An 18,443-nucleotide genomic window follows, 5' to 3' on the forward strand; every position below is an offset into this window, starting at 1 on the left:
GGGCTCCCTTGGCAGCTGAGTGGGTCCCGGGGTGCCACGGGGGTGGCAGCTGGGGGGTGTCTGGTGGGGGGCAGCACCCGGTGCTCCTGCTGGCCCAGATGGACACGGACGCTGGTGGCACCGTGTGCTGGAGGTGCCCACGGGGGGGACAGGGGGTGGTGACAGGGACAGGCAGTGGGTTGGCACCACCGGTGCCTCTGACTGCTGCGACACGGGCACCGAGCTGTGTCATGCTGAGCCGAGCCGAGCAGTGCAGAAGCGAGCCGTGCCGTGCTGAAGTGAGCCAAGCCGAGCTGCACCTGCGGCGTGCCAAGCTGAGCCGAAGCGAGCTAAACCCTACCGTGCTGCGACGCGATGGGACGAGATGGGACGAGATGGGATGGGGTGGGATGGGATGGGATGGGATGAGACCGGCTGGACCGAGCTGGGGCGCGCACAAGCGAGCCGAGCAGCGCAGAACCCAACCCGAGCCGAGCCGAGCCGAGCCCCGCCGTCCCCCGCGGTGTCCCCGCGCCGTCCCGGCCAACTTCTCCCATTGGCGAGGCGGCGGCGGCTCCGCCCCGCTCCGGGCGCTTATAACCGGCGGGGCGGCGGCCGCACGCGGCCGGGCGGCGCTCCCGGTGCCGGTGCCGGTGCTCGGGGGGCTGCCGGCGGCGGAGGCGGGGGGGGGGGGACGCGGATGGAGCGAGCGGAGCGCTGGGCGTACGGCGCGCTGTGGGCGGCGCTGGGCGGCAGCCTGGCGCTGCGGGCGGCCCGGCGGGACGTGGTGCTGGGCCGGGCGCTGCTGGTGCCGCTGGCGCTGCTGGCAGCCCTGCAGAGCCTGTGCCGAGCCTGCCTGCCCCTGCCCCTGGGGCTCGCCCTGGCCGCCGCCGCCGCCTGCCTGCTGCTCCGCCGGGCCCCGCCGCGCAGGTTGCTGCCGGTGGCGGGCAGAGCCGTGCTGGTGACAGGTGAGTGAGTGCCGGGGGGTCCCCCGGAGCTGCGCGGCGCTGGGGCTGCTTGCTCGTCTCGGTGCTTCCTCCTCCTCTTCCTCCCCGGGGGAGCCGCTCGCACCGCGCCCGGCCCAGCCGGGGTCCCCCCCTCCCCTTCTCTGCCCTCTCCGGGAGCTGCTGGGGGTGGCCGAGGCCGTGTCCCCCTCTCTGCAGTTTCCCTGTCCCTGGGATGTGCTGCTCAGCTCCTGCACGCCTCCTCGGAAGCGGAGATGCCGTGCGCTCCCAGCCCGGTGCCTTCACCCTGGCTGTGTTTCTTTGGGGTGTCCCCGTATGCAAGCACCTCGTGTCCCCTCTCCTTTCTCCTGGCCGTGTGCCTGGGGCAGCGAGGGCAGCCAGAGCCCCGTGGGACTCAGAGGGGTGCAAGTGGGCACCCCCGTGCTGGTGCTGGGCTCGGAGAGCCCCCAGCTCCCACCGGGAGCTGCAGAAGGGGACAAGCATCCCTGACTTGTGATGGGGAGCCCCAGCCTGAAGGGCTCCACGGGCAGGTGGGAAGCGGAGCAGCTCGTGGGAGCACAGGGAGGCCTCCGAGGAGCCGGGCAGCAGATGAATGAATGACTGAATGAGCACAAGGCAGGGCTGCCCGGGGAGGATGCGTGCGTGACGGCCACACGCAGCAGTCCCCGCTGCCCCGTGGCTCACCTGGCTGCTGGCAGACCGGGTCAAGCCAGCCCCGGGCATGGCATCACCCGTGTAATGGGTGAGTCAGTGGCTGGAACAAGGTGTTCTTGCCCCGGTGTGCTGAAGTGACACCTCTGTGGCTCCGCCGTGTTTGCTCTCGGCTGTAAATACTTTGTGGTTTTACAGGTTGGAGGTGCAGCTGGCCGGGTCGGCGTTTCCTTCCCGCTGCTCCAGCAGGTGCCCGCGATGGTGCAGATGTGAAGGGCTGGGGCAGCATCAGCACCCCGAGTATTTGCATGCCAATTAGCCCGACGCTTTCTGAGGGTTAATCCTGCTCCTCCGGGCAAGCTGGGCTGCTGTCTGCCCTGTGAGAGCAGCAGTCTTTCTGTCCTCCTCCTGCCTACGGGAAGCTAAACCCCTCGGAGGGAGGAGAGCAGAGCTGGGTGCCTGCGGATGCTGGGCAGAGGCAGCAGCTGTGGCGCTCTTTGCTCCCTGTGCTGCTTGAAAAACGGAGTGGGCAGGCTGGGACTCGGCATCTGAGGCTCCAGGTAACCGCCGTGATGAACATCCATGGCTTGGCCTCTCCAGGTCCAGCACCTGAGCAGGGTCTGTGCAGCACAACTTACAGGGCTGCAGGAAGGGCCCGCGCTCCCTCTACCTGGCTTGGCTCAGTTGTGAGCCCAGATCATCCTTTGGTCCCTTCTGGCCCCAGGGGATGTCTGAAATTCAGGGGTTCTGTGGAAACAGCCTGAGAAAAGTGGATTTCAGTGTTCGGAGTTGTGCAGCAGCAAACTGTCTGTTGATCCTTACACTTGGATGAGGAGTTGAAAGGAGTGAATCTTTGCTCAGATTGTGATGAAGTGAACAGCTCCAAAATAACACAGAGCGCTCGGCTGCTGGCTGGGGGGAGTTACTTGGTTATTTGGGTGGTTTGGGCCCCTCGCATCCCTGCTCCTCCCTGGTGCCCACCAGCCTGCAGGGCCAGCAGGCACACACAGACTGCCCCGGCTCCAGGCAAAGCACCTGGGTGAGCAGGGGCAGCCCGCGGGCTGACGGAGAGCGCGGCAGGTCTGGGTCGGAAGCATCGTTCCTCCTCCTTCCCCGCTGCAGGGGAAACTCGTTTTTCCTGGTGAGGCTCTCTGGTTACAATCGCATGCCCCATTAACAATCTGAAATGGGTCAGAGCTTAAGATCGTATTCAAGGTTAGCAGCGGTTTTGCAACTTGATCGTAGTCGAGCGGCGCTTCGGCGTTTCCCATGGACTCAACAGATGTTGAAGCATCTGGTGAGTGCGGCAGGATGGAGTGATTCAATCCAGATGTCCGGGCTCTCGCTGCTCGGCTGTGAAGGTGAACCGCTGTCCTTGTGAGAGCAGCAGCATCGCTCCCACCCCGACCCCCTGGGCTCTGGGTGCTGCCCTAGAGCCGTTTCTCCTTCTGTGCGTGACAGGGTGAAGACTTCAGAGCCGTTCAGCACTTTGTGCACGTGCCTGGGAACAGTTGTTGGAGCTGGGTCCCTGGGCACCTTGCGGGCTTGCCCAGCTCTGCCAGCAGCTGGGGGTGAGTTCTGGCCCGCTGGCTCTGCAGGGCAGCGTGTCCTGGTGCTGAGCACCCAGCACCGTGGGGATAATTGGGTTAAACGGGGGTGTCCCAGCAGCAGGTTGCTCCATGCCTCCAGTTTATGCTTTCCATTGCTCCCAAGTGCTGGACGTGCTGCTCCCCCAGGAGAGTCCAAGACGTGGGGAGCATCGTGTGAAGGCTGGCGGCGAGATGAGCAAAGCTCCGTCCCGGGCTGCGCCGAGCCTCCTGCAGCTCCTGCAGGCTGCGGTGGCTGTGCCAGCCCCTGGGTGCCCGGGGTTCCCGTAGGCAGCTGGCTGCAAATCAGATCGCTCCCTGCAACTGCCCTGGTTTTCCAGGCTCTATTAAAAATTAACAGCAGGGACAGCTATTCCTGCGAGCTGGGGGGGGGTGGAGGGGCAGGACCCAAACCAAACACCCCAGCCCTGGTGCACGAGCAATCCTTTGCATTAAAAAAAATAAATAAAAGCAGCACTTAACTCTGGGGTAGAAGCATCAGGTTGTTTTGCTGGGAGCAGAGCAGGAAGCCTGCTTTTTCTGCTTCTCTTTGCAGCGCTGAAGCTCTCGCCTCACTCTGTCAGCAGTTCTCCAAGGTTTTAGGATTCTTCTTCCCCTTGATAAGCTTCAAAAACAGCGATCGTCCCCAGCCCACCACAAGCATGTCGACGTATGCGCTCAGCTTTTTCTCACCGATCTATGAAATAAGCGCTCTCGAAGCCCTCTAATGACACAGATCTGTTGGGCACTGTGTGTGTGTCACCAAAAAGCGATGAGCGCAGCTAATTAGGAGGAAAAGCGCTGCGAAGCCGCACGCTGTAGGAGGACGGAGTTGGTGGCGAGACCCAGGCAGGCTTGCTCAGCGCTCAGGGTTACGCCGGGACATGAGAGCAGCAAGGCAGAGACTTCTCTGCAGAAATGAGAATGTCAGATGGTGCCGAGTGCCTCGGAAGCGGGGAAGTGTAGGCAGTTGCTGCCCTCTAGGCCGGCGAGCAGCACATCTGCGGCGAGGCCCCGTGTTGTGTTACCCGCTGGCGAGGCTGGCTCGCCCGGCGCCGCGATCTGCTTACAGGGCAGCCGGGCTGCCCCCGAGGGGCTCGCCTCCCGCTTGGTGGGGCGATGCCGCAGGCTGCCCTGCCCAGGCAAGCCGTTTGCCTGCTCATAATCTCCTGTGCTGGGGGGCTGCAGGGCTTTCGCCACCCCCCTTTGCGCTCTCCCCCTCTTCACCTCCCGATATCCAGCCTGAGCTCGCAGTCGGAGACCCCGCGGGGTGGGAAGCGTCAGGGACCTCTGTGGTCAGGCTGTAGGTACGGTTTGGGGCTGCTTTTCTTGACTCTCGCCAGAAGTGTGCCTGCTGTCTCCTTCTCCTGCTCTCCCCGCCTGCTGCAGCCTCCAGCCCCCGTTCTTCTCCCCCAGCCCGTGCGTGCCTCCACGTGCACCGTATCACTCCTGCTTCCCTGGAGGGCTGCCAAGCCCCAGCTTTTTATCAACTTTCTTGGTCGGTGCTGGCTTTCCTGTCGCACATGGTGCCGTCCCTGGATTTGGCTGTAATCTTGAGAAGCACTTTTCGGCTTTACAGGCTTTGCTGCCACGCGGCCCCTCGCTGCGCTGCTGACCCCCCGGAGCCAGATGGTGGGAGCTGCCCAGGCAGCTGGGGATGCCGAGGAGGGACAGGCTGCTGGCTGCCTGGGGAAGAGGTGCCAGCCCCAGCGGCTTCTTTCTTTGTTTCTTCTTCTGGTGGCGATTTTTCCAAGCCGGGTCTCAGCTCCTACCTCAAACACCCTTGAGCAGACCTGTGATCCCTCCCCAGTTCCTCCTCTCCGGTGCTGGGGCTTCGCTTTGACACGCCACGCACCCACTTCTCCCATCCTTTCCCAAAGGCGCCGTGACCCGCGGTTGCTCCCTCCCCAGTCCCGGTTACCAGGTGGGGACAGGCCCTATAACCTGCTGCGTGGCCGTCCCACGGTGACTTGTCCCCACGTCAGCTGGGACGCTGGGCTCTGCCTTCAGCAGCCGTGTACGAGGGATGCTGCCCCGTGCACCGTCCTTCAGTGTGACTGTGTCCGGCCGTGTCAGCTCGGAGGTGCTCTCTGTGGGTTTTGGGGACAAGGCACCAAAATGGGCTTGTGGCACTTGAGCTCTGCCTCTGCTGAGCTGCTGGGACGTGCTCCATATGGATTGTCATTACCAAGGCACCCCAACACCAACACAGCTCCATTGAAACCAGCGTGGCTTTACTGTGCTGCCTTGAGCAATGCCAGCTCTGAGCTGCTTAAAGCCATCTGCTATGGTGGCTCTGGAGCATCTGCTTTGGCCAACTCTGTCCCCAGTGTGGCTCTGTCCCATGTCCCCGGGGATGTGTCCCTGCCCACTGTGTGTGTCCAGCCCCATGGTGGTGGCACTGCCCTGCTGGGTGGCAGACCAGCCCTGGGGGCTCCTCCGTGGCTGACCTGGCCCACCACAAGGAGCCACAGCATGGCTGGCTTGGGAGGGACCTCAAAGCCCACCCAGTGCCACCCCCTGCCATGCGCAGGGAGACCCACACCCGAGCAGGAGGCCCGAGTCCCCCTCCAGTGAGCACTGCCAGGGATGGGCCGTCCCCAGCTTCTCCGGGCAGCCTGTGCCAGGGCCTCGCCGCCCTCAGAGTGGAGGTTTTTCTCCTAACATCTCATCTAAATCCCCCCCTCTTCCAGTTCAAAGCTTTAGTTTAGCGCAGCCATGGCTCTGGTTTATTGTGGCCATGGCTGGTGGGGATTCCTGGCTCTCCAGCCTGGATCCCACCCTGTGTCCTGCCCTCCCGTGGCCTCCCGGTGCTGTGGGAGGCTGGGTTGCTGTCGGTGCGGGCTCTGCTGTCCCTCGACGTGTCCCTGCTGCTGGCCCTGCGTCCTTCCCAGCGACAGCTCCCGCTGATGGATCGCCCTCGTGTCTCGTCAGCGCCGCGTTCCTGGTTCGCCGCGTTCCGCCCGAAGGTGATTATTCACCCGCTTATCGCTGAGCCTCTTCACAACTTCCTCTTCTTGGGGGGACATAAATTCCACATTAGCTTTGAAAGGAACAGGCTGTGCCATCGCCCAGGCGGTGTTTGCGCTCAGATCTGTCACCACCTCGCTCGTCCCCGCCTGGTTCCCGCAGCAGCCGTGGGGAGCGGGCACGGGGGATGCGCAAATCCCAGCCCCTGGGGGTCGCTGCCCCTCGGGGGGATGGCAGCCCCCTGCCGAAAGCTCCGGTCCAGCCCCAGCTCGTGGGGCGGCGATGTGCCGCTTCTAGGAAATTCTCAGCACACGCTTTCTGTGAAACCCCAACTCTCTGCAGTAGCTCCTGCTCAGAAGAGGCACTTCCTCCGCCGCCGTGGTTTGCTGAGCCTCCCTCCAGCCCCGTGCAGCAGCACAGCACCGAGGTCTGGCCTTGGCACCGGTGGCACCAAACCCCCCGGTCCCTTGCAGCAGCCCATGGTGCCGGCTCGGGTTGTGTCCTGGGATGTCCTACACCCGTTGCTCCTGCCTCTGAGGAACACTCTGATGCTTTTGCACAAGCACCTGCTGAGCCCCTTGGTGCAAGATTTGGGCTGAGCTCGGCAGGTGTCGAGCAAGCTTGAAGCGTGCTGTGAGGCTCTGTGCAAGCAGCCGGGTGAGCCCAGTCCTCGAGCATCACACCAAGCACTGGTCTCCTTCAGCACCAGGTGCTCGGGCTCGTCCCTGTCCTGGCTGCTCTGCTCTAAGTGGAGCTCGCCACTCCGTCACCCCTCGTTTGCAACCCGCAGAGCCCAGCTTTTGGGGCTGGGGACAGGCAGCTGGTGGCTTTTTGGTGACTGATGTCTCCCCGCGCTGATGTGTCTCACGCCTGCTCCGGTGACGTTGGGCCCCCAGCACTGACGCACTGGGGCCGATACCTGCTCCTGCAAAATGGGCTTTAATTCGGGAGCCCTGCTCGCACATCCTCCAGGGCTCCTCTCCATCTTCACCGCCGCGCCCGGCTGCCGCTGGTTGTCAAGGCAGAAAATCAGATTTTCCCCTGCTTCTCTTTGGTTTGTTAAGTGAAACATATCCTCCCGGGCAGAGGTTACGGCGCGTAATGCTCCATAAACACTCGGCTGATCTTTGTAATTCATACCATCTGGCTGCTCCAGCCCTGCCGCAGCCGGCAGCCTTGTTCCCCAGCCCCTGCTTGGGGGCAACAGGTCCCAAAGAGCCCCTTGGGGCTCTTTTTTTTTGTTCTCTTGTGGCTTTCTGGAGGGAGGTAGGGCTGGTGCGTCCTGTGGATGATGTGTCACAGGGATGGTGCCTCCCATGGATGGTGCGTCCCGTGGCTGGTGCATCCCGTGGACGATGTGTCCCACTGATGGTTTGACGCCAGCCCACGGCGTCCTTTCCCTGTAAGGGCTGGGATCAAGGCAAACGTGAGCCACGGTCCAATTTCAAATTAATCCAATTAAAATCCAGACATTTAATTTAAAGGGTCTTTGTGTGGTCAGACTTAAAAAACAAATGAGGGATGGGGCTGTGGGGCTGCTCCCCCAGCTCCCCTGGTCCATGAGCCCCACCATGGGCTCAGGGTCTGCCTGGTCCCAGTAGAGGACACACCGCTGCGGATGTGGCAGGGACACCCACCCATGCATGGGGGGAATCACTTGCTGTCCCGCTCACGTCCCCTCATCAGGAATTTGGGGCTGGGACACTGGTCAACCCAAAAGACCTCTCCCAGGGCATTCCTTGCATCCCAAACACACGAGCCGGGGACGAGCACCGCGGGCTGGGCTGCTGCCACCTTCCACCACTTCCCACCACCTCCTGCCACCCGGGGGCACGGGGGCTGCTCCCAGGGGAGCCCACGGCACGAGGCCGCCCGGGGCGCGGTTTCCTGTGGACGGTGATGGGGAAGGGGATGGCGAGGCCGGGGCGGCTGCGGCGGCTCAGCTGCTGAGGGCACAGGTGCCGCTCCAGTCCCCTCCCTCGACGTGGCCCTGCCAAGAATTTGTTCCCTCTCGGCACGGGCTGACATCACCCATTTATCGCTCCTCTCTCCAAACGCGCTCGGCATCCGGGAGGTGTTGGCTGCAGGGCCCTGCCCCAGACACATGGGCTTTTGTGTTCGGTGCTTCCTCCTGCCCACCCCGTGCACCCCTCGGGCTGCCCGTGTCCCCTGCCCGGGACGGCGGGGACGTCTGGCTCCTCCGTCTTTGTGTCCTGGATGTTCCCCACCTGTTGATGCTGTTTCTTGCTGCGCTCTCCTTTCTCCTCCTCCTCCCCCCCCGTCCCTTGGGGTGCGATCCCGAGTCCTTCTGCTGAGCAATGTGGCCCCACGTCCCTTGAGACCCTCGAGGACAAGCTCAGCATGACCCCCCCACCCCTTTGCCACTGACACCTGTGCTCTGCCTGCATCTGTCCAGCATCACCACCCGCAGCACCCGCCCCCTCCGTGCCAGCACCGAGCCGGCTCTGGCTGCGTGGCTCCCTCCTCTGCAAGGTTTTGGTTTTGGGGCAGGGGAAGGTCACTGCTTTGGCTGGGACCGGGGGCTTCCTTCCATCCCCGTGCCAGGATCAGCCCCGGCAGCGTACGGAGCACCTACGAGCAAAATGTCAGCCTTGTTTAGCTTGGCATCCCAGGCAGGATTTGCGCTTGAGCCTCTGGAAACAAGCAGCTCAGCGTGCTAATCCGCTTGGCCGCGGTGCCCGGCTCCCCTCCGGCTGATGGTGTCCTTGGGGCCGGCGCCGTCCTCGCCCCGGGCTTTGCTCGCACGAGACTCCGCAACCACAGGGTGCAGGAGGAGCTTTTGCTTTGCACCCTCTGGGATTTTCCACTTCTTCCAGCGTGGAAGGGGTCCGGGCACCATGGGAGCGGGGCTGGTCCTTCGGGGGATGCTCAGCCCTGGGGCATCCACTCCCAGCGAGGTCCCTGGGGATGCTGCGGGGTGGCCGTGGGGCGAGCAGGTCCCACAGACACCCCCCGGGCTCTGAGATGTGACCCCGTGGGGATGAGGACACGCGGCTGGGGGGAAGCCACCCCCACAGCAGCAGCCCTGCGTCACGTCCCGTGTCGGCGGTGGGCACGGGGGGGTTGTGGTTTGACAGCTACCGGCTGGTAGCCGCCTTGTCTCCCGGCTCAGATCTGCTCAGCAAAACTGCGGCGGGCGCCTTGAGCACGTGTCCGGTGCCGGCTGTGGGAGGAGACCTGAGACAGCAAAACGTGAGCACCCTGCATAGCATGGGGGGCAAGCAGCCCCCCCCAAAAATGTGCCTGGTCCAAAGCGGTGCCCACCGCCACAGCTGGGAGCTCAGCACCTCCGGTGTCTTCGCTTGTGCTGGCGAGGAGCATCCCTGGGGCTGGGCAGAGGCGATGCGAGGAGCATGCCGTGCACTGAGCACGCTGCGTGACGAGCATGCACTGCACCGAGCCCGAAATGTGCTGAGTAGGCAAACGCGAAGAGCCTGCGATGTGGGGAACGTGCCACGCCATGAGCACGCAACGTGACGAGCACAAAATACCAGCACAAAAAAAAATGAGGAGCGGGCTGTGCGAAGAAGAGCGTGCAGTGTGACGGGCACGCGCAAAGCGAGGAGCGCGCAGAGCGATGAGCGCGCGGCGCAGCGCCCGTGCCATGCTCGGCTCCCTCGTCATCCTCTTCGCCACCCCCAAAGCTGACGCTCGGTGCCGCAGAAATTGGCCGAACCTCCTGCAGAGCCCTCGGGGCAGGCTCTCGTCCCCGCTTGCAGCCTGATTTTGCAACCCGGGCTTCGTCTCCGCGCGGCCCCTGCTCCGAGGCAGGCGCTGGATTGCCGCTGGCTCGGGGCCGCAGCGTGGGAGGGCCGGGGGGGGGGGGGGGGGGGGGGCCCCCCGGCTCCTCCGGCAGCCCCTCGCCGCTCGAAGCAAAACCATTTGGCAGAGCCGGGGCTGGGACGGGGGAGAGCTGGCTTCTGCGGCCTCCTCGTGATGCAGCATCCTCCAAAGGACGCGTGCCCAGCGCCTCGGCTCAGACTGGCCGGCTCCAGCGCTCCCCGGAGGGCCGCAGCGGCTGCGGTCCCGGGGTTTGCTCCTCGCTCCGTGCCCAGCCCCGCGCTTGGGGGCATCGCGGGGTGCGCGGGTGCCGGGCACGGCTCGGGCAGCAGCACCGGTGCTTTGGGGGCTGAGGTCGGCACTCCGCTTTCTTTGCTCCCGAGACCTGTCCCGGCAGCCCCCCTCCCCCGGTCCGGCCTTTATTTGCCTTTTCTCACGCTGAATTTTTGCCACGGCTGAGTTTTCCCATGTCTCCCCTCCCGGGAAGCCCGGCAGCGCGTTAACCTCCTCGGCCGGCCACCGCCTGAGACCTTAAATAACACCAGAGCATCGCCGCCCTCCTCCCGCCAGCCCCGAGCAGACTTTGTGTGTGTGTGTGTGTGTGAGAGAGAGAATAAATTGAGACTTCCGAAGCCAGCCTCTGAGGCACCACAAACCCTCCCAGCAATTGCTGCCCGCGCTGCCCGGCCGCGCTTTCTCCCTTCTCAGCAGCCTGGGCCAAAACAAGCCCTGCTCCCGCTTGCCAGCCTTTGGGATTTATCTATTTATTTGGTCTCCCTGGGATTTTTGGGGTGTTTCCAGGTGTTCTGAGGATCCGGCGTGCAGCCGAGGGGGGTGCCGCTTTGTGCTGGGACCGGGAGCTTTCGTGTCCCAGGGAAGGCAGCGGGGAGCCTTGGGGACACGGCTGCGTGCGCTTTTATTTTCCAACTTTATCTTTATTGCGGTTTTCTCCTGCCCTGTTGGGCAAGGCGAAATGCACCTCCGGCCCCTTCCCACCCGCCAAGCACCGCGGCGGCCGGCTCCGGGGCGTTATCGCGCTGGCGGCCGGCCAGGCTCTTTTATGGGTTTATGACGCAGCAATAAAGTCGATCGGCGATGGGGACCCGGCCGTGGACACCGAGCCCAGCCCTTATCGGGCTGCCCCGGCGCTGGAGCAGGCAGCGCCCTGTTCCTGGCTGGGGGTGATGCCGCTGCACGCTGGCTCCAGGTGCGGGACACGGCCCTGTGCGTTTTATTTTTTAATTATTTTTTAATTTCTAATTTTCAATCAGGGCTGGCTGCGTTAACCCCGCTCGCTCCTCCCCCCCCCCCCCCACGCAGGTCCCCAGCTGTCCCTTCGTCCTGCCCCGTGCAGGTCACAGGTGCCCCCGGGGAGCACCCAAGGGTGCCAGGGCACCCCTGTGGGGCCCAGCGGGAGGGTGCAGGCGATGGGGCCGGCCTGGCAGCGCTCCCCTGTTAATGGTTAATGCGGCCAGGCAGCTGGGGCGGCGCGGGGAGCTATCAGCGCTGCCATCAGCCCCGGGAACACGCTGTACCGGGCCGGCTGTTTGTTTCCATCCCTGCGGCACCCATCTCCCCGCCGGCAGCACAGCCCTGGAGCTGTGGCTCTGCAGTCGCCTGCTGCGGCCGAGGACACGAGGGACATCCCATGGGGATGCTCCCCCGGGGCTTGAAGGTGGCAGGAGTGGAGCAGAATCACTTTTTGCCCTCCCTTCCCCGCCAGGTGCTGTTTTTGGCCATTGTTTTACAGAGGCTGAACGTGGCTGGGGAACTGCAGCATCTCCCACCTGGGCTTGCACCGGCATCTAAGGGTGGCTGGTGGAGGGGTCCCTGGGATGCTGCACCCGGAGGGGGACGTTCGGGGGGTCCCCTGGCATCCCCGCGGGGCTCTGGGCTGGATGGGACGTGCGCCGGTGCCGGTTCAGAGCCCGCCAGGCCGGTGCCTCGCTGTGCCTGTGGGTGCCGAGCCTGCCCTCAACGGTTTTATCTGCTCCTCGCATCAGCGGCGCGCTCGGGGCGATGGGTTTGCCGATAAGGGAGTGTTTTCTTCCTCCCGTGCGAGAGAGAAAACAGCAGCTTCGTGACCTGCGGGTGCCCCAGGACAAGGTCACGTCCCCAGCGGGTGCTGGGGACCCTGGGGCTGGGGAGGGAGAAGTGGGGCCTCGGGGACAGGGGGCACGCGTCCGGTGGCTGTGGCCGGCCACCACAGGGCTCCTGTTGGCTCTTGCAGGCTGTGACTCCGGCTTCGGGCAGGCGACGGCACGCCACCTGGACGCTTTGGGCTTCCGCGTGTTCGCCAGCGTGCTGGACCCGCGGGGCCCCGGCGCCCAGGAGCTGCAGAAGAGCTGCTCGCCCAGGCTGACGCTGCTGCAGATGGACCTGACCAAGCCCGAGGACATCCAGCGAGTCCTGCAGCACATCCAGGCTCACACCAACAGCTCAGGTGGGACCCCCCGGCACTGCGTACAGCCCCCCTGGGACCCCTGCTTGTGTCCGGCGTGGTGGTCCCCACGCACGGGCTGCACCCTTGGCTGCAGCCGCGCTAAAGGCTCTGTCCCAAGGCACCCCGTGGCTCCCTGGGCAGGGTTCCCGTGGGTGGCGGAGCAGCCCCAGCGTGGCGCTGTCCCACCTGGGCGGCTTTTTGGAGCGTCCCCCCCCCCTTCCCCCAGGTCTCTGGGGTTTGGTGAACAACGCCGGCTTCAACGACATCATCGCGGACGCAGAGCTCTCGCCGCTGGGCAACTTCCGCACCTGCATGGAGGTGAACTTCTTCGGCTCGCTGGAGCTCACCAAGGGGCTGCTGCCCCTGCTCCGCTCCGCCGGCGGCCGCATCGTCACCGTCAGCAGCCCGGCGGGTGAGCATCCCGGCGAGCCGCGGGGACAGGTTGGGGTGTCCCGCAGGGATGCGCCAGGCTTGGGTGCCCAAACCCTTGCCCAGAGGGTGGGTGTGCAGCCCAGAAAACACCCTCGGGGTCTTGCCCTGGCCACACGTGGAGCTGTGTGGGAGCCGTGGGCTTGTGCTTTCTCCCCTCCAAGGTGACCTGCCGTTCCCCTGCCTGGCAGCCTACGGGGCTTCGAAGGCTGCCCTCAGCCTGCTCATGGACACCTTCCGCAGCGAGCTCCAGCCCTGGGGCGTCAAAGTCAGCCTCATCCTGCCCGGGTACTTCAAAACAGGTGAGAGGCACCCAGCAGGCGGACCCGGAGCCCCGGGGAGGCACCGAAGGCAGCGGGGCAGCAGCTGCAGGGTGCAGCTGTGAGCGAAGGGGGCATCCCCGGGCAGCACCCCGGGGACCGGGGCCAGACGGGTTCAGAGCAGAGCCCTCTGTGGCCGGGGGTGGTGGTACCTGCGGGAGGCTCGGTCAGGATCAGGCCCTGCCGCCTGCTCCTTTACCCCTGGGGTGGCAGAACTGGGTGAGCACCATCTCCACCACCACCTCTCCATGGTCTTTACCTGGCCGTGCTCTGGGCCACCACGGAGGTCCCCACGCTGCAGGTCGCTTCCCAAACCTGCAGTTCGGTCCCACTTGGGCTGTCCCGTTTGTGACACCCGTCGCACCGCTCCCACCCCGTGGCAGATCTCCACCGGGGTTTTGGAGGGACCACGGCCCCCCGGCAGCCGCTCCCTCCCCTTCCCAAGGGACATCGCCGTACGAGCCCCAGCACCACGGGGCAGGGCAGGATGGGGGTGCCCAGCTCACGGCGCGGGGGTCACATCCTTGCAGGAACGTGCGACCCTGCCTTCTGGAACCTGCAGAAGCAGCAGCTGGTGGCCCGCCTGCCCCAGGAGCTGCTGCAGGCCTACGGCGAGGACTACGTGGAGGAGATCAACCGGCAGTTCATCCAGTTCATGAAGGTGGCCGTGGAGGACCTCAGCGCGGTGGTGAACAGCATCACGGACGGGCTCCTGGCTGCCAACCCCGCCGTGCGCTACTACCCAGGGCAGGGCCTTGGGCTGATGTATTTCATACACCGCTACCTGCCCTACTTCGTCCAAGACTTGTTCCTGAAAGGATTATTCATCAACCCCAAGCTGCCCCGAGCGCTGCGGCCGGAGCAACACACCGAGGCGAAGGAGGCCTGACCTCGGCCCGCATGCGGTCGCGGGGCAGGAGGGAGCCTTCTCCTGGGATTTCCAGGCACAGCAGCCCCCGAGCGTGTGCGCAGCCGCCGGCATCGTCGCCCTCGTGCAGCACGGGGGAACAATCAGCACTAGACCTAAAACCAAATCGCTTTCCCAAATCAGGCAGATGCAGATCTATTTTCTATCGTGCGAGAATCAACGTTTTTCTAAAGACTTTTTGTTGTTGTTTTGTTTGGTTGTTTGTTTTTTTTTGTATTTTTTCTAACCGTGCATCCTGCAACGGAGCCACTCTTGCCTGACTCTGCATCTCCGCACCAGGCGCTGGGATGTACCTGGGGCACTTCTCAGCTCTGTGACAGCTCCCCGACCGCTGCTGGAGCTGCATCCGTCTCCGCCGCCTCGCAGCTGGGTCAGGCGCGGGGCGCTGCGGATGCTGCCGTGCCTCCCCGCGGTCCGTTACACACTCCACGAGCTCCCAGCAGGAGCAGGAGCCGAGGCCAGGCTGCGGGCACTGCAGAGCTCTTCACCAGATGAACTACGTGATTGTCACTTTTTAAATAAATCTCTTCTTGATAAGCCACCGGGCTCTCGCGGTCTCCTTCTGCGTTTGGGGGTGCCCTGCCTGCGGGCAGAGCCTGGGGCACCCCGAGTCAGCCCCGGGGCAGCCAGAAGCACGCCACCAGCGCGGGCCCCTGGGGACGTGCGAGCAGGCGCCGGAGAAAGCAGGGAGAGCGCGGTGCGGTAGGCAGATATTTATTGGTGTGGAGAGGAGGGGGGTCACGGGGTAACAAACACTGCAGAGGTGACCACGGCGCAAGCTGGGACAGAGCCGCTGCTGCCAGGCAGGACGGATGGGGAGCACCGGGAACTCCTCATCAGCGAAGCCCCTCCGCTGCCGCACGGCCACGGGGCAGCCAGGGGGTTGCTCTGCCCCGGGGCCAGGCGTGCTGTACGGCCACGCAGCCACCCGGAGCAGGGCAGGGGCTCTCCCGTGTCACAGCACCATCCGCAGAGCCCAGACCCTTGCACGCTGTGCCAAACACAGCTCCAAGCCACGGGGTTCACAGGGGAGGAAGGAGCTCAGGCGGCTTACGGAGCCCCTTCAAGCTCCAGCGACTGAAGAGAGCAGCTTTTGAGGACGCTCGCACTAGGGCAGATGCTGCTGGAGCCAGGAGGAGCGCGCTCCACACATGCTCTGGCTCTGCCCTCACGTTCCCACAGGCTCCGTCCCAGTCCTGGCCAGGGCTGCTCAGTCTGTCCCACAACGGGGTTTGCTACAAGGGATGCGGGGATTACACAGCAGCATTGGCTACGCTACAAATCACACTCAAACTAAATCTCACGGGGACAACGCTGAGGAGGAGGCGTGCTCGGAGCTCTGACAGCGAGGGCTCCTGGCCGTGGCAGACCTGACGCGTTCCTCCGCAGCGGTGGGAACCACTTGGAGGCAGCAAGCCCCGGCTGGTGCTTGCTCTGCGAGCACAAGCGCATACAGCAGGTTAGTACAGTAACACGGGTACTATGAGATACACGACAGGAGGCGGCCCTCCCGCTGCACAGGGCCAAGCCTGTGCCACCGGCCCCTCCGGACCCCTCACTGCACACACAGCTCAAACTTCAGCTTGTGAATAATTTAACTAGCAACTGTACAGTTTCCCCATCCGAGCCAGTTCAGCAGCCGGGACTTCCCTGGAGTCTGGGCAAGGGATAACTCAGGGAGCATGTAGAAGGTGGACAGGGGTCCCGCTGGACTCCAGGGGTGGGAGGGTCGGACGGGAGCAGGGTGGGGTTAGAAGATGGGAATGTAGTTGTCGATCTTGGTCCGGTGCCGCTGGGCGATGCACTCTGCGATCCACACGATGTTGCGGCACTCCTGCTCCTTCAGCTTCACAAAGGCGTAGAAGACTCCGAAGTGGAACTGGTTGAGGAACGCCAGCTTGTTCAGCTTCACCTGGGGAAAGCCCGGAGGAGGATGTCACTTGTCCACCTCTGCCAGGCTGTCCTCTGCCGGAGGAGGCAGCCCAGGCAAGGATGGAGCAGCTCGGAGGTCCTGTGACTTCCCCAGCAGGCTGGGGGCTCGTGGCTCAGAGAGGACAGGCTCTGGCATTTGAAAGGGGAAGGATTTATACCCTCACGTGCTGTGAGAATCCTCCTTTCCCACATAATTACTCTGCTTTTGCTCTCGGTGGACCAAACATCCATCGGCAGCCCCAGACCTGCCTCCCACACTGCTTTAAGCTGTCTGGGTGACAACGTGGACTGAGCACCAGGCTGGGCCCCCACAGCCATCAGTATTGAGTGCCATTCCCTCACCGGAGCACAGGGGTAGCACCCTCTTCCTTCCCCCAAACTCTGCTTATCTGCAGCACTGATGCTCGGGAGCATCGGGCAGACAACCTTGCTGCTGCCCTGAGCTTTGCAGGAGGCACAGGCAGACACGCTTATCGAGCGGTGCCTCAGGGCTCACTCACCTCGTGCTCAAAGAACCTGTCTTCAAGGGTCTTGTCTCCAGGGTTGCTGCCAGCCCCTTCAAACAACAGCTTGTACTCCTGCAGGAAGACGTTACAAGAGGATGTACCCGGACTCCAGCACCCTCCAAGCTCAGCAGCGCGCCTGGACCCCATACATCAGACACCCCAACCTCCAAGTCAGGTCAGCAGAGGACAGAGAAGCCAGAAGTCATCTGCCCTGTGAGCACACAGGATGCTGTGAGGCTGCACTGCGCACACACCACCTGGGGACCCGCCGAGGACAAAGCCCAGAACGGCAGAGAAAGCCCTTCTTTCATCTGTGAGCATCACAGATCCAGCCAGGGATCCTGCCCCTCCTCTGAAAGGTTCAGCGCTCGAAGCCACATCGTTGTGTGGTGCTGCAGGCAGGATGCACCAGGCACGTCCCCTCCAGCGTGTCTGGGCCAGGCCCCTGCACCCACAAACACTGGCACACCCTTCAGCGAGGGGACACGGAGCTCTCCGACCCCAATCAGCAGAGGACAGGCAGCCCCCTCCCCAGGCTGTCCATCCACGCGCTCCCCCAGGCCCCTGAGGAGCTCCGAGGCAGAGCAGGTCCTTGCCCCAGTCCCCCAGAGCACTCACGGGGTAGTAGTCAGCAACGTTTTTGACTTGTTCGTAGTCATCTGCTCTGGCCAGCTGAGCCAGCCCCTCGGGGTAGAGCTTGCCGCAGTGCGGGAACAGCTTCGCCCGGTCCTCCTTGGACAGCTCAGTGCCGAACGAGTTGATGGTGATAATGAAGGCCCTCCGGTCAGCTTCAAACTGCGGGAGAAGAGAGTTTCACCTCGGGCTGCCGTGGCTTTGCCAGAGGCCGGCAGATACCGGTGCTGCTCTGAACAGAGCCGCATCAGAGAGCAGCACCAGCAAGCCCAGCTGGGTGCCTGGGACGCACACAGCTCGCCTGTGCTCATCCAGGGAAGGCCACATGTGTGGGCCACCTGCATGACCACGAGCTGATGCCTGGGGACTAGTCAGGAGAGGAAATCCCCACCTCAGGCACAAGCCAAGGCACTGAGCAGAACCCTGCCCAGCTCCAGGAGCGGTTCCCTGCTGCCCCTGAGCCCTGCACATCCAACAGTCAGCTCGGGCACGCAGACGGGCCTCAGAGAGACCGGGTCTGGTTGTTCTCCTGCTTGTTGGACGGGTGAAGGGGCTGCCACGAAGGCAATAGATGGGCCAGCATCTGGCCCAAAATCAGGACCAGGCAACCAAACCTGCCCAAAGCCAGGTGTTTTCCCAGGTTGGATGGGATGCGCTGGGATGCTGAACAGTATCCCGAGCATCTGAAACACCGGCAGGCAGGCTGCGCCCGAGCGTGGAGCGATGAGTATCGCTACAGGAGTTTCCAGACCTACCTCCAGGATTGGACACATGGCATCTGCCGTGGTACCTCCAAGTGCCTTGCAGAACTTGTAGAAGGACTCCAGGTACGCCTGGAAGAGAGAGAAATGAGTGTTCTTCCACCCAGCTTCCTTTACTGCCCCACAGGGCCATTCAGGAGGGGGCAGAAGGCAAGCAGGGATGCTCCCAAGACACTTCATAGCCCAGCACAGGCTCTCTCACCCCATGTGAACTCGGATACCAAGCCCACACGAGGGACAGTGCTTCCCCGGGAGCCGGAGACATGAAGGGCTGTGGTTTGGTTTGCTCAAGTGACTGGATGAGCTTACAGCAGGCAGATCCCCAGGCAACAAGGTTAAAGCCTATTTTGCTCCTTCGAGTGGTCTGACTCCAAAGCATTCGCTGAAGTTTCACATGGTTTCCTGACCCCGCTCTGGCCTCTATAAGCGTGCCAAGCCACACAACTAGAGCCGCAAGACCTAAGCTCAGAAAGTAGCCCTGTGGAAGCGGAGTCGAGATGAGACAGGACATCTGTGAAGGAAACCAGCCATTCTCTGCA

At 63.7% G+C, this 18,443-nt stretch overlaps 2 protein-coding genes across 3 annotated transcripts in view; one reads left to right on the forward strand and one right to left on the reverse strand.

Annotated features, from left to right (window-relative positions):
- The first annotated feature begins 650 nt into the window (after nucleotides 1-650).
- HSD11B2 (hydroxysteroid 11-beta dehydrogenase 2) lies at nucleotides 651-14,613 on the forward strand. Of its 2 annotated transcripts, none has more exons than XM_035336684.1 (5): nucleotides 651-947; nucleotides 12,183-12,395; nucleotides 12,622-12,807; nucleotides 12,989-13,126; nucleotides 13,675-14,613. In XM_035336684.1, the coding sequence occupies exons 1-5, from the start codon at nucleotides 680-682 to the stop codon at nucleotides 14,031-14,033; spliced, it is 1,164 nt and encodes a 387-aa protein (XP_035192575.1). In that variant the 5' UTR covers nucleotides 651-679; the 3' UTR covers nucleotides 14,034-14,613. The 2 variants fall into 2 exon arrangements, with proteins under 2 accessions (XP_035192575.1, XP_035192576.1); XM_035336685.1 differs by lacking the exon at nucleotides 651-947 and adding an exon at nucleotides 11,121-11,627.
- A 157-nt stretch (nucleotides 14,614-14,770) lies between these two features.
- Nucleotides 14,771-18,443, reverse strand: part of ATP6V0D1 (ATPase H+ transporting V0 subunit d1) — a 34,297-nt gene continuing 30,624 nt past the window's right edge. Inside the window, exons 5-8 of the mRNA XM_035336686.1 lie at nucleotides 17,899-17,976; nucleotides 17,129-17,305; nucleotides 16,505-16,582; nucleotides 14,771-15,984 (exon numbers count right to left, since the gene is read on the reverse strand). Of these exons, the coding sequence (XP_035192577.1) occupies nucleotides 15,823-15,984; nucleotides 16,505-16,582; nucleotides 17,129-17,305; nucleotides 17,899-17,976 (495 nt within the window). The 3' untranslated portion in view covers nucleotides 14,771-15,822. The remainder of the gene's footprint in view (nucleotides 15,985-16,504; nucleotides 16,583-17,128; nucleotides 17,306-17,898; nucleotides 17,977-18,443) is intronic.

This window comes from Oxyura jamaicensis, chromosome 11 (assembly GCF_011077185.1).
Source record: "Oxyura jamaicensis isolate SHBP4307 breed ruddy duck chromosome 11, BPBGC_Ojam_1.0, whole genome shotgun sequence".
Classification (NCBI taxonomy): Eukaryota; Metazoa; Chordata; class Aves; order Anseriformes; family Anatidae; genus Oxyura; species Oxyura jamaicensis.

What these genes read in the sequence shown, in the direction of transcription:
- HSD11B2 (XM_035336684.1), top strand. Translation starts at nt 680, where the DNA reads ATGGAGCGAGCGGAGCGCTGGGCGTACGGCGCGCTGTGGGCGGCGCTG. An exon ending in CACCGTCAGCAGCCCGGCGG is followed by an intron (nt 12,808 to 12,988) that starts GTGAGCATCCCG and finishes CTCCCCTCCAAG; the next exon opens with GTGACCTGCCGTTCCCCTGC. An exon ending in GCCCGGGTACTTCAAAACAG is followed by an intron (nt 13,127 to 13,674) that starts GTGAGAGGCACC and finishes ACATCCTTGCAG; the next exon opens with GAACGTGCGACCCTGCCTTC.